The following is a 26,761-nucleotide window of genomic DNA, read 5'->3' on the forward strand; positions in this document are numbered from 1 at the left end:
GTCAGCAGCCCTTACATCATGAAGTGGCCACTGGCCTTAAAGTGCCAGGGCTTCCTGTTCATCGCCAGTTCAGCCCCGACTGTAGTGTAATGAATATTCTGCTCTTGACTCCAGTGCTGCAGGAATAACCTCAGCATTTCTTTCACAGATATTTGCTTGGCATGAGCATCTTCTTCTAGAGGACCTTTCCTTCCTCCGGGAGCCAGCTGCAGCAATCTAGAACATAAAATTGTAGATACCAAGCAGATGTTCCTTCCACCTTATGATACATGGTGTCCAAAAATATGAGGAATAAAGCAGATGAAGAGACATTTTTTTCAGGTAGATTTGACCACAAGCCTCTACTCTTCTTTTTAATTCTCCTGGGCTTACCCCACCTCTTTCATAGTATTCTCCGTTGTTTCATTATATATTCACATCCTGACAAATCCTTGAAAAAATATAATTATTTTGTGTATCAGCATTGATAGCTGTAACATCTTTCAATCTAAACAAAAAAAAAAAACCTTTGAGGTATTCTATGTGACCAATTTAATTTACTAAAATGCCCAGGTAACACTTCTAATATGTCTAGAAGGATAGATGCAGAATATTGAGAAGGCAAAATCACTTATTGGGTGGGACTTAAAGATTGTGTTTTCTTATTACACTAATTCAAAATGTTACATTTTAATTTTCTTTTTAGTATTATGGTAAAAATCACTGTAAAATGTTATTACCACTTGAACATTAATCAATTAAAGGATACAAGATTTGTAAGGCTTAGTAAATACATTCTGAAACCTGGTTACAATTTTACTACTAGGGCTTAACCAATGCAGCATTCAGTAAATTCTAAAAGAAACACAGGATAATCCTTAAGTGCCACTTATGTTATCCACTTGTGGTGTGTATACTTTTCCAAGCTACATTACAACTATGTTTGGCAGAAGCACAGGGTTTCTCAGTCCAGAATGTTTCTGTGGCACTAAGTGGATGCCTGAAGCTCTTTTTCTACTCCCTTTCTATAACAGGTTGGAATAATATATTTTATCCACATTGCAATCAACTTGATAAAATTGTCTCCAAATCAATGGATAACACTTTTAACTGCACAGAGAAGATCTAGTTAGAGTGTAGTGATATCTCGAGAACGTTCTCTGTTGTTTCCCTGCACACCGTATGATGATGTTCTTACGCACCCAATTAGGTTCTTCGGGAAGGATGTCATGTGATTTTTATAAACAAATTTTTTTAAAAAAATCAAATAAAATGTAAATAAATACACTGTGTATTTGTGTTTCTGACCAGATTTTAGGACCCAGTTTTCAGTTTAAGGACATTAATATTGATGGATCAACTTTATTATGAATATAAAGTATACAGAAAAACTTACATAGGGGACATAGCCGAAAACCATAATATAAAACTTATAGTATGGAATGAAGGTTGGTTGCAGTTCTTGATCACAACCTTTAAATTTGGCAACATTATTAAATAAAAATCGAATTTACATATAATTTTGTAAAGGTACATTTATACTCATCACATTTAATTTCGATAGATAAAAGTGCAGAAAATGGTAAGGCTTTGTCTCATAGACATAACTGGGAACTTTTTAAATGAGCTGACCCTAAAACTTTAAATATATATGCCAGGGGCATACCTAGAATATTTGGCTACCGGGGCAGATCCTGTATGTGGCACACACACACACCAAAAAGTGAATGTTGGCAAGAATATTTATTTCACAAATTTGCAAACTGTAAAACTGTATCTGAAAAAAATAAATTAAATTAGTTTAAAAAAATAAAAATTACCTGAACAGATATGGTACACCATAACTCCCATCACTAAATACTGAGTCATACATTGATGTTGGTACAGCGTAATTCCCATCACTATAGCCAAACATTGATGTGGTAGGCCTCTGTTCCTAAAACAGCCTGCCTGTGCCACCACTCCCCCTAAAGCAGCATGCTTGTGCCACCACTGCCCCTGAAACAACCTGCCTGTGCCACCACTGCCCCTGAAACAACCTGCCTGTGCCACCACTGCCCCTGAAACAACCTGCCTGTGCCACCACAGCCCCGAAATAGCCTGCCTGTGCCACCATTGCGCCTGAAGCAGCCTGTGCCACAGCTGCCCCTGAAAGAGCCTGCCTGTGCCACCTCTGCCTCTGAAACAGCCTGCCCGTGTCACCTCTGCCTCTGAAACAGCCTGCCCGTGTCACTTCTGCCCCCTCTAAACAGTCTGCCTGTCCCATTTCTGCCCCTAAATACTCACACACTCATTCATTCACTCTCCCGCACCCCTCTTACCTCTCTTGCAGATTTCACGGGTCTGTGGGCCGAGCATCACTGGGGCAGCGCAAACATCTATGTGGCCCGATGGCTGGCTAACGCAGCTTACTGCTGTAACACCCGTGTGCAAGCTCCACACGTTAGGCGGCCGCTGGGCTGCATAGACATCTGTTCGGCGTGCCTATCGTGCACTCCCTGAGTGGCATCCTGGAGCGACCCCCTCCCTCTTAGGTACACTACAGATATCCACCATTTTTAATGGCTCACAGTGAAAATTCTACGCAGAGAAATGAATCTAATATCCGTCCTTGTGGAAGCCTTGACTTGTCATTATTTACTATAAGATTTATTTAGAATAACAATATTGTTAAAAACAAAAAGATACATTTATTTGAGCAAACAGGGATATCAACCTAGATATTCTGGTATGAAAGGCACCAATAAGGAATTTTAGATATCATGATTTTTTTCCTGCTGCATTGTGTGTATACAATATATATGAATGTACGTATGTAATACATAAACATGTGTCCTATGTGCATTTTGTGCCATACTTGTCCTGAAAGAAACTAAAGGATTTTTATGGATGCACTAAATAAGAGAGCAAAGACATCGTGAAAAAGGTAAACCTGACTGTGTCCTTAAGCTGTGGACATACAGATCACATCACATCAGTAGTACAAGAACCTTTTTAAGAAGGACAAAGCATAGACATCTGTGTTACAAAGTCTGTAACAAAGTAAGTAACATACATGATTATGATTGTAACAAATCTTTCACTGTTTTTATTGTATATGTTATTCAAGTATTGTACTTTACGTACTTCAGATTACATAACTGAATAGACACAAATAGTATAGTTAACAAATAGCATGGAACATGACAAAAATTACTTCATAATCAACACAAGCAGCTTCTTGTGAACACTGAGACTTCTCATCCAATAAATGGAAAAATAATTATGTCTCAATAAATTATTACGGGATCTTAAAAAAAATCTCCTGGGGTTTTCCATTTCTCCCTGCCAATGAATTTTGTCCAGATCACTTTTTTTAAAATGGATTTTACACTGAGTTTATAACAGACTTTTTAATTCTTTCCACCCAAGTTCTTAGTATGAATATTTTAATACCTTGCATAAAGGAACATGGTAAATAGTACTGATAGACCATAAAGCCTCTGAAACAACAGAAAATTTGGAAGGATAACAGTCGGGAAAGAGATAAACCATACATGAATACAGCTTTCTCTAGCATATTTACCTGCATTTAGTATTCAATTTTTAAGTTTTAATAATTAGCTCCAATATCTACCAAAGGCGTGATTTCCATGTTTAGACTATAACACACCTCCTGGATTCTGCCTACATTGTTTCAGCAGTTTGTGCAAAAACATTTAACATAAATTGTTTACAATCACAAACCTTGAAGCATTTTGAAGAACTCTTCTGCGAAACATAGAGCATTCTTGATGGAGGTGGACCAGCCAAAGGTATTGAAGAAATGGGTGAAGGTCTCCAAATGGGTACCTGAACAACCTGGGTCAGAGAAACACCAACTGACTTTTCCTATGATGTAGAACCAGCTCATGGTCGTCTCTACAATTGTCCTTTCTATGGTGATCACTACTAGAAAGACTGTTTTTAGTCATTAAAATCTTACTGATGGATAGATGATTCAGGCTTGAATGGAGCAAAAGAAGATACATACAGAAGCAAGTAAGAAGCATTATAGCCAAGATGAGGGCTAACCTTACTCTATAATTATAAACATGTTTAGTTCTATTACTTGTATCTTCAGCATGGGAGTCTCTGTCCAAATCCAGTTGGATGAGCATCAGAATGTCTGGCAAGGTCTCCACATTAGACATCAAACCTTTACTCAGGCTGAGAAGGTCTCTAAATATTCTAGATTACCAATTCAAGGTCATTGGTTTTATACCTTTTAGCATCATTTTGACACAAGATGATCTGCTCAACATCAGTAAGCTTCTGTCAATCTGGTCAGGTTGGCAGCAGGATTGGAACTGGAGATAATATATCTTTATGGGAGGGAAGTTGGATGGACAAATCTGGACACTAGATCCTGATTGTCATGGGTGATGAGAATGGCTGTCACTCCAATCTTCTGAAGGGTTTCGGCACTTTTTATTTTTGTATACACTAGCCCCAGCCTTTTGGCTTGGTGTGAGGTGTATAAAGGGTACATTTTTATCACACTAGCCTAAGGGCTGGGGCTTCCATGGGGAGCACTTTTGACTTTTGAATATATTCTTTTTTCACACGATTGTTGCACAGAGAACATTGTTCACAATTTTTGATATAAACCGCTTGATGAACACATTACACGGTTTTTGTATAGACACTGAAAAGCCAAGGAGGAGTCGGGTCCCCTAAAAAAGCCTTTTTTTTCTGGTGAGGAGGGGAGTTAGGTAGCTCTTAAAGGTTTTGTGAGAAAATATTGTAATTTTTTGTGAATTCACCGTGAATACTATCCCTTCACAATAAAGTCCCAGACCATATGAGAAAAGGTTTTCCTCTTGGTCTATAGAAGGCTGTGGCCAGTGATTGTCACCAGTGGTGTGTTTATCATGTCTTCCAAATATTTTCCAGATCCATGACCTGCTTTTTGAGTTAGTTGTTTTCAAGTTTGTCAGTTTTTAACCATTTTAGATCTAACCAATTTCTTCCACTCTTTTGGAAATATTTTTAGAGTAACTCGGATGACCTGGTCTGTTTAACACAGAATCACCCCTCCCCAAACAAACTTGGAAGCTCCCAAGGGTTGTAGCACAACAGAACCTCCCTAGATCTTCTTCTGCACCTTACTGGCCACCCAGGGACACCCACTGGATCATGGGTACAATTCATATACCTTACCTGGTTCTTTTGCAGATGATGTAATATATAGGTTATAGAATACATTTTATAATTTGTGATGTATTGCCTGATATCCAATCAGCAAAACCCATGGAAGTATTAAGGTTAAAGAATTTAAACCCTACCGGTCCTTAAATAAAAACAATATATAATTTGTGTGACCACACTGGCCAAACAAAGCACAGAAAATTGCAAAACATTCTCTCTTTTACAGATTTGAAAGTTCATTATGGAAGACCAGTCCTGCAACTGATAGGATCTAAAAGCATACACAAAGTCTGGAGGATTTTACTAATAACACAAAGATTCACAATTCGCATTTACAGACTACTTAAATATAAATATTAGTCATTTACTTTATTCAAGTAACTGATGTCAATGTAGGGGATGCATTGAAAATGATACAGCTTGTTTTAGGAATTTTAGGAAACAAATGAATTTTACAACCAAAGTTGTCTCATCTAAAGTATTATTTATGCCTCTTAGGCTTTCTTCATTTTTGGAGCTGTAAATCCTCTGTGGACAGGTTTACTTGCGTCATTGTATAAATCACACTATGAAGCGGGATAAACGGTGACTTGCACAGCTTTTTTAACAAAAGAATAATAATTGTTCCTCAACATCATCTTTCAAAAAAAAAGCATCTTTAAGATGAGGAACAGTTACAAATGAAAGACATCTAAAAACACGAATCAATGCTTTTTTCATACGGTCTGTCCTATTTGACTAAAGTCACAATTGTCTTCTCAGACAGTTTCAGGTATGTCTGTTAAATGATGAAAAAACTGGCGACCATGTATACACCCTTTCTTCTCAGTTCCAAGCTGCTCTTTCATGCGGGACAAAGTGTCGCACACATCCTCCTTTTTTAAGTGGAATGGAAGCTGACGAGATAGACGGACTGCTTCTCCCTTAAAAAATAAACACAAAAAATGACCTTACACATTCCAGAACACGTACAACAGTAATTTGGGGTTCTTCTATTTAATACAGGGTTTTTTTATCTCTATAGATTTTTTTTTTCAGACCTGAAAATACATGCTCTATAAATATACAACCCAGGCCTTGATTACAGTATTTATCAGAGAAGCACAATTTACAACATATTTACAATGGTGAACACATAATGCACCACTTATTGCTAGCAACCACAATTGAAGTGCGAATGCTATAGAGAAAGAGTTTTTTTTTATCCCTTATAAAATGACTAGCGCTAAATTTACATCCAATTACCTTCAGATAGTTCGAAACTTTGAGAGGCCTGCAGTCACACAGTTCTTTACCATTACCATTTATCACAGTGTTTAAAATCTCCTTCAAATCAGATATCCCATAAAAAGGCAAACTGGTGGCCATTCCTTCTATTGCAATATAGTTGTCTAGAGCCGACTTTCCTAATGGAAAAAAACAAATTGACTGGATTTTGTAAAAATAAAACATAACAATACAATTTAAGTTATGAAAATATAAGTACATTGATAATATGCTAGGCTAGAAAATCTAAAAAAGCTCTTAAGGCAGCTGATCAGTTACTAGCTCACATGGTACTTAAATCCACCAAGAAGATTCTCCTCTGAAAGAGTATAGGCTCTCACAAAACACATTAGACCAGACTGAGGATGCTATTTTACATTATAACATAATATAAATAAGCAGAAAAGAGGTGTCTTCAAACACAGTTTTACCCACCGGTTGATTGGGATATCACCTTTGGTATTACTAACCCCAATTTTTGTCATGTTTTGCCTACCAACTACACTTTCACTACAATACAACTGTATTCACGCACTACATTTCCATGAATAATATGCTTGTATAGATGCTTGACAAGCATATATCCACCTTACATCACATTGCACATTGATACAAGAACAATGCTTTCTTTACTGGAAAATGAGTTGATAAAATCCAAGTGCGCTAAACTATAACCCAGGGCTTGACAAATTTGTTGTGAATCTAGGCGCCAGGTAAAAAAGTTAGGAGCCAGGATTTTTTTAAACTAACAGTTGGTTAAGAGAGATCTGATCATCATCAGCCCACTTACTAAAATCACAGCGTTTGACCTGGAAGCACCCTGGACTTTCAGGTCAGTGCTGTTTTTTTTTTATTAATTTTTTTTTTTTTTTTTTTTTTTAACTCTTTCGATGCTGATGTTCCATTGGAGCACAGCATTGACTGATATTTAGTCCCCACAAGCTTGTGGGGAAAATTTTGTTTACCCCTGCAATGCCACAAATGTGTCATATACAATTGTGGCATTGAAGGGGTTAACGCTGCACTGTCGCTCTCATGGAGCGATCAGGCAGCAGGGGGGTGTTGTGTCAGGTCCCCACACTCATGGGGAGACCAAAGAACCCTCTCCCCCTGTCCCTGAAGCTGCCTCTGGCAGCTGGGACTCAATTGCTGGTCTACAGACCAGCCATTGTAGGGGGGAGTCTCTGATGACTGCTGTAGGCTTCCATGCCTACAGAAATCATCAAAGGGCTTGTGGGGGGGGGGCTCCTTTTTGCTGTTGCTGGTCTGCCTGGGCTTCCAGGCAGACCACCAGCAGCAGAGCCCCGTACAAAACGGGAATTAACCCCTAAATGCCGCGATCGCGGCATTGAAGGGGTTAACGCTGCACTGTCGCTCTCATGGAGCGATCAGGCAGCAGGGGGGTGTTGGGTCAGGTCCCCACACTTGTGTGGGGACCCAATCAACACACAAGCCCCTTCCCTGAAGCTGCCTGTGGCAGCTGAAAACACGTTTGCTGGTTTTCCAGCAACCGTGTTTTCAGCCTACAGGATCACTCCGTGGGAGTGATCTCAGGCTCGGGGGCGGGCTCTGTGTGGCTGTGCTGTCTGCCCAGACTCCTGGGCAGACAGCAGCAGCGCCCCCGTGTGGTGACTCAGCCTCTTACATCCACAATTTTTTCTGGATGTAAGAGGCTGACAAAACCTAGGCGCCAGGACAAATTTCTCTGTCGCCATGGCGACCTGGCGCCTGGGATTTGTCGAGCCCTGCTATAACCTATAACAAGATGAAGGAAAAACTCCATTTGTAACATCTGCAGTTGCTCAAAAGAACCTGTGTGCAAAACACACTTTTTAGACACGGAGATCTGGAATTTCTGACATACTGTAAGTATTGAGAACTGTTCTGTCTGGCTGCAAAGCTAAACTGTTTTTCTCCAAAAAATAAGTGGAATATTAACTACACTTCCAAAGAATAAGAACTGGCAAATTTGGAGGAAAACAATTGTTATTCTTTTTATTACTGATTTTCTTGGATTAGAGGAATATGAGTTGATAAGTATTGTTTAAGAATATGCAGCATGAAATGGCCTTTATATTCGATAAATGAATTGTCCTTGTTTTAATGAGAACAGCAGAGATTGAACGATTGGTGTCAAAAGGTAAAAATTTTAATTTTCAAATTCCAAAGTCAATTTAAAACAATACATATTTAAAAAACAATACATAATAACCTGAAAACATTCCTGCATTAACATAACATTAATATGTGATCTCCAGAGGGCAAAAAGGGGCAATTGTGCCTTCTTATCTTTCTTAAATTACCTTCTGCATTTGACCTACTTAACTTTAACGCCTTAATGACAAATGCATTGTTTTCAATGGGTTTAGGGACCGCCCATTGTCCTTAAGGGGTTAAGGATTCTAGAGTACCCACTTATGATCTGGTTGGGTGAGGAGCTCAGGACAACTTGAGGTTCGCTGTGGCCCCCCTATCAGCAACCACATTGCGTAGCTGCTGTAAGAGAAAACCCTGGAAATCCGAGAGCTCAGTGTTTTCTAATGATGACTTCCCAGCAAGGGTGTTGGATAGATAAAAGATCTGGTGTAAAGCCAAACAATAATGGTGAAATGCACCAACATTTTCATCTGCCTTATCTGCAAGAAATATTCAATAGGTCTTTATATACTTTTACCTAGCTGCTTATCAACTTATGTGTTTTGCCTTCCTTCCCCATATCAAATCTGTCACTTTTATCATGGGCAGCCTCCAGGAGTACCCAGGTATCCCTGCGTTTGCAGTGTCCTTCGTCCTCCATCCCACCAGAAGGCAGTGAAATATGCCCCCTTCAAATCCACTTTAACACCTACATACCAACGCTTACGCACACATTCCTTCTCCTCCTCCTCCTCACATGAAGCATTTATCTGCAAAAGCTGCCATGCTTCTATCACAAGGTCACGTAATGCATGTTACGCTGTCCCTTTGGGCTCAATGCATGGAAGTGCAAGATCCTATAAAAAAGGGAGGCCCTGGTCTGGTGTGCTCATGGTTTCTACCTTACCCTTCACAATCATCTTTCACTGTTTCATATGCCACTATCTCATTGGCTGCTGCAAGCCTCCGGGCATGAGCGCCCCAAGTTCCTAAATCCCCTTTCCTTTCTCTGGATACTCTTTTTGCAAGTCGTTTAACTTCTTTGATTTCTATACCATCTCTCTACAGATAATATCCATATCTGTGGTCCCTCTTACTACCAAAATGTTGTAAAATACTCTCTTCTTGGATGGCTCTATCATTGTACTTAATGTGCTCAGGGGTTCAAAAAGGCAACTCTCATGGTGGAGCGTTTCAATGAACTCACCTACGACCCTTACGCTACAGAGTACATGTACGTCTTCTGTTGAATGTATGTTAGGCCAGTTGTTGTCGTGCACAAGTGCTTGGATTAGCTGGGTGCTTGAATCTAGTCGGGGATATAGTCAGGCCCAAAACTCATTGTACTAGCTGATTGTAAAAGGGGGGAAATAAATACAGTGTAACTGCTAAAAAGACCCACTGAGAAACATCATCTCACAAATATATGATCAATTTCTTTAGAATATTAATGAGGTTAACTCAGACCAGAGAGATTTACCTGGTGTCATTTTTATCTGAAATCCATTAGCTGTAAGTCTGAGATCAGAAAAGTACACATCACCATTCATCCTGGGAGGATCCTTCTGCATGCCTAATAGGGCATCTAAATATGCAGGTCCTCCTAGTAGCCTGGAACAAAAAACATAACATATAAATGCAAATATTATAACATATACATTATTTGTATGTTACACATGTACATGAACATAATCTAGTCTTGTAGGACTGGTGACAAACATGGAGAAATATTCCTGACTACTGTGAATAGGGCAAGGGATGCATGGGGCTGTGCCAGAAAAGTTTTGGTAGTAGTGGAGGTGGTAGGCAAAGTTATATTTTTTAGAGGGGAGGGCTAATCCTAATGGCTGCCTTGTTTCCATTTCTGCTTGCCACTGTGGAGGAAAGTTGTCAAAATACACATGAACAGCGTATGCTTCTTCTAATGTTGCCTAAACTGGCAAAACTAGGGAGCTACCTTTTTTGAAAAGTGAAAAAAATTAAATACCAAACAATGTGTTTTGAGCAAACCACTCAAAACTAATCAAAACCCATCTAAGAATGTGTTTGCTAGCAAAGGGGCTAGCGTAATGTAAATGGGTATACACGCACCTTATAAAGTAACTCTGTAACCTTTTGACAAGTTCACCTTAAAACTCAAGTACCAATTTAATTACAGCGTTTGCTTTACCTGTCTGTTAAAATAATTGCCGAATCCAGCATCTCTGCAGATATTTTATGATTTTCTACCAGCCGTTTAAACAGCAAAGCTTCCTCAATCCTATAAGGATTTAATAGTGCTATTTTTTGCTTAGAGGCTACAACCCAAGCACCAGGGAAGTTCAGCTTGCTTATCAAGCAAAAGTCCTCTGAATTGACAGTATGCTTTTCTGGAAGCTTATAACATTGCTGTTTTAAGGCACTGAGTGCAAAGGTGATCTGTACAGTTTTGACAGGCAGCGTGGGATTTTGCTTTTCAACTTGCGATTGGAACAGTTTGTCAAGTAATTGCTGGTTGGAAAGAGGTGTTTTCAGTTTCGGATTTTGAGCAGGACTATGTCCAGAAGCCAATTTCTGTCTTTTCTCTGTTTCTCTTGGGCTTTGCATGTTCCGCTCTGATGCTTTTGCACTCTGTGTGTTGTATCGTTTCAGGTCTTTAGCGGCTTTATCCTGGTACCTGTATGAATGTACAAGAAAATGCCATGATACTAAATATATCAGAACTGATGTGAGCTAAATACAAAAGAATGCTACTAATATTTTCACATCTTAAATCAGAACCAGCATTCAACCAAAATTCAAGCTATAGATAAATGCACACATTTAAAATGGATCAATACTGTACATGTTTTATTGTAAATGTTTTACTATGTGTTTTATAATGCTGGCTTAAAAAGCACCACAGAGAGATCACAAATATGAGATCTATTTTTGGTGTTGGTATGAGTTTACTGCTCCCTCACTTTGTTAGGATCATCCACTTTGGAGGTGGAAGGGTATGAAGCCATCTTCAAGTACCTCCAATTCAGAGTCTACCAAAAGCACGGATATCTTTATCAGGATACTTCTTTCCCACTCTAATGTTCATGATCGCCTAGAACACTGTTTGGTGTGTGATGAACGTGGATATTTAGATTGAGAATGACAAACACATGATGATCACAGAGTGATGGCATATAAGTATGTACACATTTTAAATAAAATATATTCACCCACAACATGAACACTATCTCTTCTCCTAAAACACAGAATCATATAGGAAGATATCCTACTGGAAAGTAATGAATAGCTTACTAACTTGAGTTTTTCTCCTTCATCCAGTTCCTTCCATAGTTTATCAGCTTGAGAAGAAACTTCACCAATGCCAATGTTTGGGTTCTCAGCTAACAGTCTAGATCGAGTCTCTTGCGTGAAGAATTCAATTGCAGACATTGGCTTCTTTATGACTTTGTTACTGATGAAGTCGTAAGCTGTGATAAAACCAGATTTCTCTGCGATAACATTTGTTGATTTCTTTATGTTTTCTGGGCTTTTAGCTAAATTAGAGTCGCTCACCTCTTCAATCATATCACATTCAGCACGGAGGCACAATATCTTTACAGGTTCAAGATTCTCGCCTCTACTATCTTTGAGTGCATTCCCTTTACTCCAGTTATCAATAACATCTAGTTCTTCATTTAGTTCTGTCTTCTTACTTATTTTTCTTTCTGTAGCCTGTCCAATGTTTGGAGTGGAAAGCATAGGACTTGACTGTGTTTCTAGTAAAATGTTGTCATCAATAGCAAAGTTTACTGAAGATCCATCTTTGGTTTCCACTAGTGATGAATTTGTGGCACAACCCCAAACTACAGCATTCGTCTGATAAACAGAGACCTCACTAACATCAAAATCAGGATGGTCATCTAGGTTTAAGACTTGTTTTTTTAAACAATCTTGATCACTGTTAGTAATGGGAAAGAACTGCTTTTCAGAATTTGGATTTACACAAAACATCTGTTTGCCAGGATCTGCATTTGGGTGTTCAATGTCATTAATATTTTCCTGAGACTGTGCATTTGCTTTATCAGTTTCTAAACATGGATATATTGATTTAAGCACATTCTCCACAGCAAGCAGTACAGAATCCTGTTAAAAATAAAGAAAATACATTATACTGCTATACTTACTGACATAGAATGAGGTGTTTAAGATAACACTGCATCTGACAGAATAGTTTGCTGAGCATAATTCCAAAACCCTGGCTAATCTTTGAAAAAGTAGGAAGGGTCTACAGTGATGACTTCTCATGCCAGGTGCTTCTAGGCATGAAGACTACAGGTTTCCCCTATTTGCTAAGGTAATAAAATAAATAAATAAAAGGCATAGTGAGCACAATATAAGTACAACGGGGACAGCATGTCAAGTTAACACCTAAACTGTATCCATTTGTTTTGGGCCAAGCGACATCCATAGATCTTTTGTTACCCAACTAAAAAAGCAGCGCTATGGAAACAGCTCCAGAGATGCCTAAAGCAGACATACTATATAATATGTATAAAAATAACACATATTTAAAAGTATATCTTATAGGGGTACACAAAAGTGATTACGAAATCCAATCTAACAAGTGTTCTAAGGCATCTATTTCTCAGATAAAAAGGACACTGATCCAGCATACATTCTTCAAGAAATTAAACAGAGAACTTGAGTAATTAAGTATCTGACTAGGAGGCATAGTTTGTTTTTAACTGACATCAACAACCTATGTTTCTATATTTTAATGGTGTACATTATTCATATGGGGTAGAGACATATGTGTTAAAGAGGGTATTAAACAGCTTGGATATGTTATGAGGCCTGTGCATGAGTTTGAAACTTACCTGAGCACCATAAGGTTATATTAAACTATATTAAACAGAAGTACTGTCTCACTTAGAGGATGTTAAGGTCATCTTAAGGAAGACATTATCCCCTTTCACTCATAGAAAGGAGATAATGTCTTCCTTAAGATGTAGCCAAACCCAAAAAACACATATTAAAAAAAATAAATCTTATACAAAATACCTTATTCTGCAGCATGACCTGGGTTTTATCAGGGGTTAAATTAACATCCAAAAACGAGGCAGGAAGGACAATATTCATGAAGAAAATTGGGTAGCAACGTGAAGAATCCTTGTTCTGGCTCTGATTATAATACAATCGAATCATCTGTAGTAATGAAAAAAATATTAGCGTTAAACTTACCTAAAAATGTTTACATTAACTAAACGAAAATGTTTTGGAACATTTTTTGTGATTAAGGTGGTAAATGCAAATTTATAAACACTTTAACACGTTTTAGCAACATAACAACGCAGATTTAAATGCAGCAGTGTTACCTTCATTATTTCTTTATGTTGAACAGGACGACAGTTTATAAAAAGGAAGCTCCTTTCAGAGCTAGAAAAACTGGTCAGTGTGCTGTCCGAGCCTGGTTTGGGAAGGTATCCACTAATCGATATCTACCAGCATGATAAAAAGAAGTTAGGTTAGGAATCTACAAAATTATTTCAAATTATGTACATCTGATACCTATAATCTGGGCTTCAAACATGAGTTCCACACCATTGGTAAATACCTAACAAGCAGCCATATCTATATCAGTAGTGACATTGGAGGCACAAGCTTCTTAGAGGCACAGGCCACCTTCCATCTGTGTGCCACTTTCCACCCAAGTGCCAATTTTCCTAAGTGCCACTGTTTTGGAGTTTACCAAGGGAGTTCGCCAAGGTGGACAACAAGGAAGGACAAAGAGAAATCTGGAGGCTCCCTGCAATCAATACGCCACTGAACCGTCATCAAGTGCTGCCTACTGCTTATTGTGTTTGTTCCACCACCGCTCAATTCCCATGACCATCTGTCTCCAGTTACCATGCTCACAATGCTCTTGTTCCTCTTTTCACTTTCCTCTATTATTAGTAGAACAGTCATCTCTCTCCAGCCACCAGCACCTCCACACTATGTCTGTATTGCACCATCGTTACTTTCGTCTCCCCTTCTCTCATCCCAAGCACTTTTCAATTTCACCTCCTCCCTTTCTCCCACCTCCCCTCACTCCCAGCAATCTCTCACACAAGTCCTATTTCCACCTCCTCTCACTCTCTCTCTTCTGCTTCTTTTAGCAGCTGGGGATATTTACCCAAATCCTGGCCCTCCTGTGGTGCTCTCGTCCCCATCCTTTCCCAGTCAACATTCTAGAAACTTCAATAATATTGTCCACATACCCCACAGCTCTTCCTACCCCCTTTTACCATTGCACTCTGGAACGCACCTTCTGTCTGTAACAAACTAACAGCTTTACACAACCCCTTTACCTCTAGTTCCCTGCACCTTCTCACTCTAACTGAAACCCGGCTAACCTCTTGTAACACCGCTTCTCCTGCTGTTCTCTCCTATAATGGCCTCCACCTCACTCACACTCCTCGATCTGATGACAGGAAGGGTGGTGGGGTAGGCTTCCTACTCTCCTCAACTTGTACTTTTCAACCTTTTCCCCTCTGCTCCATCACTCTCTTTCTCCTCATTTGAAGCCCATGCTAGCCGACTATTTAATCCCATCTCCTTACGCATAGCTGTTATATACCGTCCCCCTGGCCAGGCTAACATCTTTCTTCTTCTTCTCTTTCTCTCGTCTGATATTCCTTCTGTTATCTTTGGGGATTTCAACATCCCAGTTGACACCCCATTAAGTCCCATGGCTTCAAAATTTATTTCTATTACCCCGTCTTCTGATCTCACACAACATATTAACTCCCCTACTCATGATGATGGTCACACCCTGGACCTTATTTTTTCTAACATGTGCTCTCTCACTAATTTCTCTAATTTCCCTTTCCCCCCTCTCTGACCACCCCTTCCTTTCCTGCACTCTAACCTTGCCTCCTACTCATTCCCTTGCACCCTATCCTCAACTAACCAGAGACCTCAGTTCTATTAACACTCAGAAGTTCTCAACCAATTTACTCCCTCTCCTCTCTCATAGCTCTAACATGTTGTGCCCTAACAACGCTACCTTTCTCTATAACTCCACTCTCACATCTGCTCTTGAGGATGTAGGCCCAGTTACTACTCGCTCCTCACTACACTCACGTTTCCAACCCTGGCACACGACTGTAAATCGACACCCACAACGTTGTTCCCGCACTGCTGTGCGTAGTTGGCGAAAGTCTCATTCCATGGATGACTTTCTGCACTAAAAATTTATGCTACGTTCCTACTACTCTGCTCTCAAAAACTGCCATCTCAATCTTAAAAACATTGCCCCCATCCGTCCCTTCCTAACACAGCATGCCACTAAGGCTCTCGTCCATGCCCTTAGTATCGCCTGCCTTGATTATTGTAATTCTGTCTTAGCTGGTCTTCCTCTTAACCGTCTCACCCCTCTACAATCCACCATGAATGCTGCTGCCAGACTTACCTTCCTCTCCTATCCCTTCACTAACACCTCTCCCCGCTGTCAGTCTCTTCACTGGCTGCGCTTCAGGATTAATTTCGAAATCCTCACTCTTACTTTCAAAGCCCTTCACAGCAGTTCCCTTCCCTACATCTCCTCACTCATCTCTAAATACACTCCTAACCGGTCTCTCCGCTCATCCAATGATCTCCTTCTATCCTCTCCTGTGATTTCTAGCTCTCATTTCTCAAGGGCTGCCCCTATCCTCTGGAATGCTCTCCCCGGTCTATCCGTCTTTCTCTCTGCCTTTATTCCTTCAAAAAATCCCTCAAGACCCACTTCTTTAAGGATGCTTACAACATAGAACATTAATGCCCTCCCATATTCCTTTAGCTCACCTTTCCTAGTCCCTCTCCTGCAATACTTTTACTAGTGTGGCTGATCCATCCCTAACGACGGCACTTTTACCTATTGTGTAATACTACTTGTTTTGTCCTGTCCACCCATTGTACAGCACTATGGAATTTGATGGCGCTATATAAAACAATAAATAATAACCATAAGACTGACCTATATTTGGACACCCTACGAAGATAGAAACCCAGATTATTTCAGTTCCTTCTCATTGCAATAGCTCGATTATATGAAGACTTTATCAGAAAGTGTTGCTTATGTTGTTAACTACAAGGGTAATGTGATATAAAGAATCTTTCTTTCCTCCATGGACTTGTATTTTTTTTTCCTTAAACCTACAACTTGGTATATCTTAAAATAGCATGTCTCCACATGCTAAATTATTTTTTTGCTCTGTGAGATTTATTTTTAATGCCATTTAACGGAATTTAATAAGTACAGTATCAGTAGAGGCTGACATACAGCAAAGTTATCACCAAACACTGCAGGAATTGGAGAGTGTGACTTAAAAACAATATACCATTCAATAAAGCAACAGAGGCAATGCTTTCACTTACTTCTGGATCATCACATTGATGTTGAAAAGGGACCATACTGCTCATGATGGCAGTTCCCAGGACTGTCATGAGGGCCATTTTGTGATCCAACACCTTGGACTTTTGCCAGATTACTGCCTGCAAAAAATGGCACAACTTCAAAATTTCCACATTAAATTTAGACTTGTTGAACTGAAGTCACCTGCTCTATCAACTGCTCCTAAACATATCTGGTTTACCTCTCACAGTTCAAACCAAAAGCAATACTAAACGGAAAACTCAGGCCAGATATTTGCAGCAGTGTATAGGACATGATAAAAAAACAGCTTGATAAGGTATAGATCACAGCAATCTAAAATCACTGTAAATGAGGTCTGAGTGGAAAGAATTGTCCATTCTCCGGAGGAGGATTGAACACAGAAACCCTATCAAGACACTTTCTCATCAAATACATGGAGGGTCCTGGACATCTAAGTGGACTTGGTGCCCGAAACAACAACACAAAAATGAATACAAATATTTACCCGCATCCTACGTGTTTTGTTCCACAGGGGAACTTTCTCATCGGTTAAGATGTTAAAATATCAAGCACAATTTACATAAATCTGTTAGTATGTTAACCTCACTATCGCACTTAATCCCAAATATATATTATAGATATATTATAGTAAGATTAGATAACCATGGTTATTAAAAGAACATCATGTCAAAGTCTTGGTTTAAACCTAACGGTTGGAAGTTTTTGAATTTTTGGATCTAAAACCCCTCTCATTGACATTTTTTTTAAAACTAAATACCCCCCCCTGGAAAATCTTGTCCTCCTTCCTGTATTTTGCTATCTGCAAACACATTGGAATAAAATGAGGTTAATTTGAAAAGTTTCTTCAGTACTGAAACTGGAGAAAGTTGAGTTTTTTCTTGGGATGATTGCGAAAATATTACAATAAAAGCATTTATCCTAAATGTTATTTTATTTTCCCCTCTTCCAATATTTTTTGTGTCTATTTTGGACTTACTTCCCCATGACCACAAAGGCACACATAGGCCACACAGGCACACAAGTTAAATACAACTTGAAGGAATTTTTCCCACAAAGAATCTAACAGAAATGATTTTTGAAGTTTTTTCTTCAGCATATAACGGTATATAGGGCACTTTACCAGATATTGCTTCCTTCACGACGATGGACGCAATAGTACGTCATAATTCCTGCTGCTTTGACCATCGGTTAGTCCATATTTATTTAATAGGAGTTATTATCCATTATTAGGAGCCAACAAATTATAGTGCGTTGTACAATTTAGATGGGGTGACTAAAAACATATATAACAGAAATACATTAACACAAAAACACATGGCACAAGTTGAGAACCCTACCTGTGAGCTTGCCATCTAGCCTTCAGGTATTTTTACACAAAGTTCCTGGCAAGAATGGTCAGGTCATATTGTGAGCATACAACATAAATTGTGAGCATACAATATAAAGCAGTTTCAAAGCTGTGGTAGCACAGGATCGGTTGTTTAATAACTGAGAGGTTATTTATTTAAGAGGTTTATTTTTTTTAGAGGTTTATCCCATAATTTAAATGTGAATCTTGTTCTTTGTAACAAATATGGGAATGTTGAGCTGTTATTTTCATTCACAAGTATTGAAAGCTCCAAAATGTTCCTTTGACTAACAAACTAAGCCAACAACTCGAGCACCAATGTCAAGGACCGATTAGTAGACATATAGCACATATGTACCGTGTTAATATACATACATATATATATGTGTGGGTGTGTGAATACATATATATGTGCATAAGTGTTTATGCATGGTGGGGAGGCAGAGTAGAAAGTTGCTACAAATGAAAAGGGCAAGCAAGCAGGAAAAGAGAATAAAAACAGAAAGAAGATCGAAAAAGGGCAGATGTCAGCAAGTTAGGTGCAAAAGAAATTGTCAAAGAAGGGGGAAGAATCGAAGGAACAAAAAAGACCTGAATGAGGCGGAAAGCAGAGGGGGAAAAAAGGGAAAAAGAAGTTGCTAAAGAGAGGAAATCCAGAGAAGGGGCCTTTCCTGTGTAGTCTGTCACTTTTTGGAGACAACATTTCTCTGGGAAACAATAATCTAATCTGGAATATGATTTGCAGGAGCTGGAATTAAATGCTTAGTCTTGTTCTGTTGTGTATGTGGCTCACCAAGCATCATATAGTGGGAGTTTATGGTGTAAGCTAATTATTCTCTGTCTCCGTGTCTGCAGCTTAGTTGTGTAGCTTTTACTAGGGAATGGACATTAAACTGGCATTAAAATCCTAGCATATGTCCAGTACCTGCATGATAACATCCGGCATTGTTGGGGGGTTATTAAAGCTGCTTATCCATGTACATTTTTTAAAATTTATATTATTGTTTTAGCAAATTGAATTTTTGGCAGCCGAGCCAAAATGCCTTAAACGTCATATTTTCGTCACTGGTCAGGATTATTCTCCTTTGCAGTTTAACAATGAACTAATGTGTTTCACACAGCATAGTCACCTGCGCAAGACAGGAATACTTTCATTTTTTTAGGTAATCGGAAGCTCCCTGTTTCATAAAATTGAACATATAACAGTTAAGACAAGCTGGAATATGCAGAGCTGCAAGAGTTACAAAATATATATTCACACACAACCAGCTGACTAGGTTCCTGATAGGGCCAACTGGATGTATTGCCTGTAAAGTATTCACCAGAAAGAACATCTGAATATACATGCTCATAAACACTAGCATCTGTTGGGTTTTAGCAGTTCTCATGCTAGAGTCTTGATTTCAGTCATGGATGCCCAGTAGAAAGCTATTCCCTGACAACTCTAATTGAGTTTGATTCTCGGCGCGAAGCAGCATTTACTTCAACTGTACTATCAATAAATACTCACAACCAGCTTCTATATACTAAAGAAGACTGAAGGTATAAACTGGCTTTTCAAGTGCATTTTTAGCCCTTGCACTGTATAAAGTATCAACTAAAAGATGAAGAAGCTCACGGAAAACTGTACCAGTAATTATGTTATTGCTACTGCTATGTTCTCTCTTTAAAAGAGCTGCTGAATCTGCAAGCACTCCAAAAAAACATTTAAAAAATGATAGGAAGTACTGTAATCCATGATGGTTATCAGTGCCAAATTTGGATTTACAAATTCATTTTTTAACTCAATGGTAAGCTATATAATAAAATGGTAGATAAGTTCTTAAATTCATCAGAAAAGCTGTCTTGTAATGCATTAAATGAATGCTCAGCAGACATACCTTATAGAAACATAGAGGCATGAAACAGTTATCACAGTAGATTTGAGCCGGCCATGCCCTATGCAGCGTATACTGTTCTGTGCAAATTGTTGATGTTACATATATCATCCCATATATCATCAATAAGAAACTGTAGAGGGTTGCTTGCTAGACATGAGTTAGGAAAATTGTATTGTTTCAAACTTGAGTCGATGCCTCTACGTGGTTGTATATAGGCTGTATAGGCCACACTATATAGACAAAATTATTGGGACATCTGACTATTACACCAACAGGGACTCTCACATTCTAAATACATAGACATTTATATGTTGGTCTCCACTTTGCAGCTATAACAGCTTCCACTCTTCTGGGAAGGCTTTCCACAATATTTTGTGAGGTCAGGCAATGATGTTGGATGAGAAGGCCTGGCTCCATTGCAGTTCATCCCAAAGGTGTTCAATGAGGTTGAGGTGAGGGCTCTGTGCAGGTCAGTCAAGTTCTTCTACACCAACCTCATCCAACCATGTCTTTATCGACCTTACTTTGTGCAGCAGTCATGCTGGAATAGAAAAGGGCCTTCCCCAAACTGTTTCCATAAAATTGTCCAAAATGTCTTAGTATGTTTTGGTATAGACTTTAGATTTCCCTTCACTGGGAGAAAGGGACCTAGCCCAACCCCTGAAAAAACAGCCCCATACCATTATCCCACCTCCTCCAAATGTGGTCTTCTGCTTCGTGGCTGAGTTTCAGATGTTCCTAAACACTCCCACTTCCCATAATACAGTTGACTTATTGCAAAAGTGGCTGCCTGTCACAGTACCAAACCTGAATTCACTGAGCTCTTCAGAACACCACATTTTTTACACAAACGTGCATGGCTAGGTGCTTGGTTTTATACACATGTAACAGGTGTATCCTAATACCTTTATCCATATAGTGTATGTTTGTGGGAAACCCATTTGAGAATTAGCACTTTAATTGCAAGAGTTGTGCCACAATTACACTTTCCAGAATGGGATAGGGTATGACGAAATCGCTGTACTGTTATGTGGGTCAGCATACTGAATACACATGCTGTTTATTAAAGATTATGTGAGAGTGGACACATAGGTACAGTAATAAATCTGAGCTGCTGATTAATGCAAGGATGTTATTACACTGCCTGGCCTCCTGAGTAGCTGATATACTTAACTGTAAAAAGATCACTTTAGTAAACAGCTTTTCGGAAAGCTAGGAAACATGAGGACATATTAAATTAAATGCAAACTTTGTGATAGTGGATACCGTTAATATTTTTTAAACATGTTCCATTCTGAACTCTTTTTCCCCTAAGTATAATAAGTTTCTGATGGGCATTGAAGATGCAATGTTGCTCGAGTGCAGAACAAGCTTATAAATTTTAATGACAAAAATGAAATTTTTTAACGTTTCAATAAAAGATGTCAACATACCACAATTACACTTTCCAGAATGGGGTTGGTTATCAGATTACTGCACCTTTTATATGGGTTAGCATGATATTACAATAGGCCATGTACTCTGGACTGACACATTAAAAAGGGAGCAATGTCTATTATTCCTATTTTGTAAGTTTAAAACACGCACATAAAATAGCAACTATTTATGTAAACCTATGTCCACGTTTACTATTACAGGCATTCTTGAAATAAAGTGTATTTTTTGTGGTGGTAACTGTTTCAGTGAAATGAGCGGCACTTGCTTCCTGACATCAGTTAGGCTGCACTCTTGCATGATCACCTTTGCTTTCACTTTTCATGTCTCAATGAAAACAAAATGAAGGAAAACTGCACATATATCATAACTTTGAATAAATGGGTGCAGGTCAATATAAATAACTCTCCAGCTACCTGTTAATTAACAGAAACGTACAAAGAACAAGAGGTCATCTTCTGAGACTGGAAGAGCAAAGATTTCATACACAATAAAGGTATTGAATTCACTGCCAATAGAGGTGGAATACAATTGATGCCTTTAAAAAGGGTCTGGAGCTTTTTGGTTTTGTTTTATTTTTTCAAGAAAAGCAGACCATATGGGGCTATGAATGATGGAATTAACATTAATATCTGAGAGCTTCTTGATCCAAGAAGAAATCTTATTATCTTCAAGAATATGGAGTCAAGAAGGACCCCCCCCCATAAAAAAAAGCCGGAAGGATATGTAGAAGGGTTGAACTTGATGGACCTCTGTCTTTTTTCAACCAAAATTACTGCATTCCTGTGCTATCGTTGTCTTGCAAGACAATTAGATCAATAAAATACCTGGCAAAGCACTGTTTTGGGAATCAGCACAGATACTTGTTACAAACAAGGGAGCCCCCATTTCACAAAGAAGTACAAATTGATGGTTACTTAAATATAACAAGCTATAAACATATATATGCAGATAATTAAATTGAAAAAACATAAACTTGTAGTACTAACAATACATATACTTCTTAAAGTGCATAAGCCCAGTTCATAGCAACCAATGTTTACAATACACACAATCTTAATGGGCATCCCGATATTGTACACTTACACGTGTATATATTTTCCAGGTTATAGAAACCAAGTGTCTATAAAATGCCAAGCCTGAACATGAAACTCTTCAGTATGATGACACAGCACATAGTACTTAATTGATAGTGTATCATTAAAGACACTCCATCAGGAGCCGGCCAAGTATATCCTCTTGCAGACCTCAATTCATTCAGTTCACTACAGTGCAGAAAGCAGGACAGCAAAGCATGTGTTTCCACCCACTGTTCGTAGCATAAAGGAGAACTCACAATGAAAAAATATTACCAGTATTAATGAATACGTTTAATCAGAGCAGGGTAGGATTGTATTCCAACAGCCTTAAAATTCCGGGCCAGGATTTGCATTAAAGATGAAGCTTCTACAGGTGACGTTGGCTGTACCTCACCTGGCCAAATCAGGAGTGTTTAAAAAAGACCAGGTTGGTCGTGTTTATTCTTCTCCTATCTTAGTCAGGAGAGTTGAGCTTCTAAAAAAACTGCTATTATAATCTTCTATTGTGTTACACAGAGTTAAGGTTGTATTCCCTAAAGAGAGAGTTCTCAGGAGAGTTGTGATGTCAATTCTCTATTTGTATGAAGAGACACCACCAACAGATTTCTCCAGCAAGATGAGCTGAGAAGGCCCTGTATCATGTTTCCTTCAGTGGGTGTTGAGACCCTGAAGAAATCTGTCTTTTAGTGTTAGCCATGCTCTCACCCAGGTTGACCTTAATTAGTGTATAGTGAGATAAAAGAAGCGAAACTACAACTCCCCGGCAAACTTTCCTTTTGACGCACTTTGAAATTTAGAATGTATAAAAGAAAGAAAGGGATAGATGCCTATACATAACGAGAGAAAGATGCACAATTCATATAATCGTCGTGCACGATAGGTCATATAGGGTTATTGTTGACATTAAGGAGTTCAATATGGAATTCATCGTGAATTAAAATAGGCGGAAAAAACAACACCTATTTTCTTACTTACAAAATGGAAACTTTTAAGGCAGCTGTGCTACAGCTGCACGTTTCCACATACAACCAAATGGCAAACACTGTTTTTTTGTAAACGAGCACAGCAGATTTTAGGTGACAACATCTCCATTTCCAAGAAGTAGATCCTTATCCACAGGAAGCAGGGATCTGCATAACACATCTAATCTCTCTGGCTTGTGGCACACAGCAAAATAGCTACAGGAGGAGATATTCTCACAGGAATGCACACATTTAGAAGATTATGCTAACGATTTATTAGAGTGATGCAATGGACATATACACACACAATGGCTATCACAATCATAATATAAAGAACATTGTCAGACAGTTCTTTTTATTAGTTCATAAAGATAACAGATGCATTTTTCCAAATAGCAGAAAGCTGATCTGCACTGTATTCTAAGAAAGTCAGAGAATCAGTAAAAATATAATCTTAAATTTGGGTTATGAAAAACTCACAGAAAACGTTCCTTAAATCAACAAACCCTGGTTTGTGGAAAATGACCTGTAAAGAAGGATGGACAATACTTACAAATGATATTTTATGAACTAACATACTAGAGAAGGTTCAATTCAGCTTGCTGTTAAAACACACCACGTTGCATTAACTAGGTATTATTTTCTATTAAACCCATTCAGTCCTCTTCTTTTCATACCCCCACATACTACCACAACAGTCTTTAGAGTAGTGAAGGTCTTTACGTAGAGAAACAGAGCAGCACATACTGGCAACATACTGGAACAAGCATACTGGAACAAGAAAATGTGTATTGAACACTGAATCTCATTTTACATGGGGAGAGTAACTTTGGGCAAGGTACTCCTATTTTATTTCTAATTCAGCAACAGGATTTAATGCAGTCGATCTCACAACTGTATATGCACCAACAGTTCAATGACTTAGACTTTTTTTTAGTTGTCCCAAGGGGTGAAGGCTTTACCTATATTTTTCTCTGTTACTTTATGACCTACTGACTATTTTCCCAAAGTAGTGTTGTTAAATATTGTCTGCAATTGTCCAAAGAACAATACAAAATTATCCCATGGATACAGCAGTTCGTTATACAAACATATGTGCTAACATAAAATAGCAGCATCTTCCATTTAGAATAATTTATTTACACATTTGTGTATTTACATTTATTTGTGACATGACTGTTTTTTATTTTTGTACCCTATATGACAATGGTGGTTTTGACATCTCTGGGGTGTTTTGGGGTTTGGGTTTAGCTGTCATCTTCAAATTATATATTGGTTTTTTTCAGGACTAGAAACCATTTACTGATCCTATCTAATTTACTATTAAGAAATAACAACATTTGGAGAAAAGTTATAAGGCAATAACTACAAGCAGCATATTGCTATTTCAAAACCATTTTTTTCCAAATCTGATCACTCTGCCCCCATGTCCATTTTGAGAAGTCTTTGAAGCCGACCAATTCAATTTAACCCCATCAAATGTTTTTGAAGACTAGACAATCCAGCGTATTTCAAATGGTAGTATTAATACTTTCCATGTACTAATTCTACCACCAGCCTTTGACAAAGTTTGTGGTAGTAATTTCTTTTTCTTCACGCACATTGTTCTTCAGGTATGAATTTATAGCTTCCTAGTACTCCCAACCATCATAATCAAGCCATCTGAACAATCCAACACATCACTGGAACCAGATCAACTCATCCCCATCCAAACAGTCCTCTAACTATTGTCTCACTTCCCCCTCAACCACCGACTAGATTGTAAGCTAGCAAGAGCAGGGCCCTCCTCTCCTTTGCACCAGTTTATTATTGTATGTGTTTTTGTATGTGAAATTGTTATACTGACTGTAACATCGCTGCGGAATCTGCCGGTTCTTTATAAATAAATGTAATGTAATGTAGTAGCTCCTGGTATATGTCATTTTTCAATTAGGAATTTTGACATCTTTTCATACTCAGCCCATATCCTATTTGGGACATCTTTGAAGCCAGCCAATTCAATTTAACCCATCAAACCATATATGTTTGAAAAGTAGACACCCCATCTTGTATGAGGCAGCATGCCTCTCACTCTGGAGCAATCACACGGGGTCCCCGATTGTTTTTTTGTGTTTCTGAATGCCTTGATATGGAACAACACTGGCTGAGCCTAAGAGGTATCATTTCCTAAGCATGTTTCTGCAGGTGGACACCACCAAATATATGGCAAAGGTGACTGCTCTTGAGAGCAATCACATGGGTCTCAACTTTGTTATGTGTTGCTGAATGCCTCAATGTTGAGGCATTGCAGCAACACTGGCTAGGCTTGTTTAACCCCATGACAAGGCAGGGAAGTCAACTGTCGTTTAGGGGATGCATTTCCGTGACATGCCTGGCACATTAATTGTTGCCAATGGGTTAATTTATAAGCATATTTGTCTGCTGTTTACCTGAACACTGTTCCACACTAACAACCACCAAATTTTCCAAGCTCTTTGTGGTGAAACACTTCCTACATAAGCCTCAAATTGACATTTTGGAATAGATATGGGTGGTATTGTTACTCCTCTTTCCAATTAAACTGATGATTCAACACAACATTTTTGTGAGCATACTGGTGATGTATATACACACCACTTCTGTGCTGTCATTTTAATTTGCTATCTCCCCCAGATTTGACATTTCCCAAGTTTGGTTTCAAGAAGTTTACAGACTGACTTGCAAATAAAAAGCCATAAAGCAGTCAACACCTATAATACATTGTGCAAAACTATTCGGTCACTGAAAATGAATATGAGTGGTATTTCCTATCCCAGAAAAACACAGGTGTCTCTGCACACGAGGGTGACCCACGACCTTACCATGAACTTCAGATTTTAACCAAGACTGCACTGTGAAATCCGCTACAAATTTCCATAGCAAATTTCCGTGGCAAGTTATTGCTATTGGGCATGACTGTATAAACTGGCCTTGCCAAAATTACAGCATCAGTCTTTGCTGCATGTATGATCTGTACACTACAAGCAGCATCATAACTTAGTTAAGAGGAGACACATACAGTGGATATAAAGTCTACACATCCCTGTTAAAATGCCAGGTTAATGTTAAAGAATGAGACAAAGATAAATCACCTTCAATGTGACCTATAA

At 38.6% G+C, this 26,761-nt stretch overlaps 1 protein-coding gene across 1 annotated transcript in view; it reads right to left on the minus strand.

The window, feature by feature from the left end:
* Positions 1-5,408: 5,408 nt before the first annotated feature.
* PMS1 (PMS1 homolog 1, mismatch repair system component) overlaps positions 5,409-26,761 on the minus strand; it is a 46,660-nt gene continuing 25,307 nt past the window's right edge. The window contains exons 6-13 of the mRNA XM_053471847.1: positions 16,912-17,028; positions 13,887-14,009; positions 13,573-13,716; positions 11,828-12,654; positions 10,721-11,206; positions 10,031-10,161; positions 6,394-6,554; positions 5,409-6,071 (exon numbers count right to left, since the gene is read on the minus strand). Coding sequence (XP_053327822.1) covers positions 5,907-6,071; positions 6,394-6,554; positions 10,031-10,161; positions 10,721-11,206; positions 11,828-12,654; positions 13,573-13,716; positions 13,887-14,009; positions 16,912-17,028 — 2,154 coding nt within the window. The 3' untranslated portion in view covers positions 5,409-5,906. The remainder of the gene's footprint in view (positions 6,072-6,393; positions 6,555-10,030; positions 10,162-10,720; positions 11,207-11,827; positions 12,655-13,572; positions 13,717-13,886; positions 14,010-16,911; positions 17,029-26,761) is intronic.

The sequence above is a fragment of the Spea bombifrons genome, chromosome 7 (genome assembly GCF_027358695.1).
Source record: "Spea bombifrons isolate aSpeBom1 chromosome 7, aSpeBom1.2.pri, whole genome shotgun sequence".
NCBI classification, from domain to species: Eukaryota; Metazoa; Chordata; class Amphibia; order Anura; family Pelobatidae; genus Spea; species Spea bombifrons.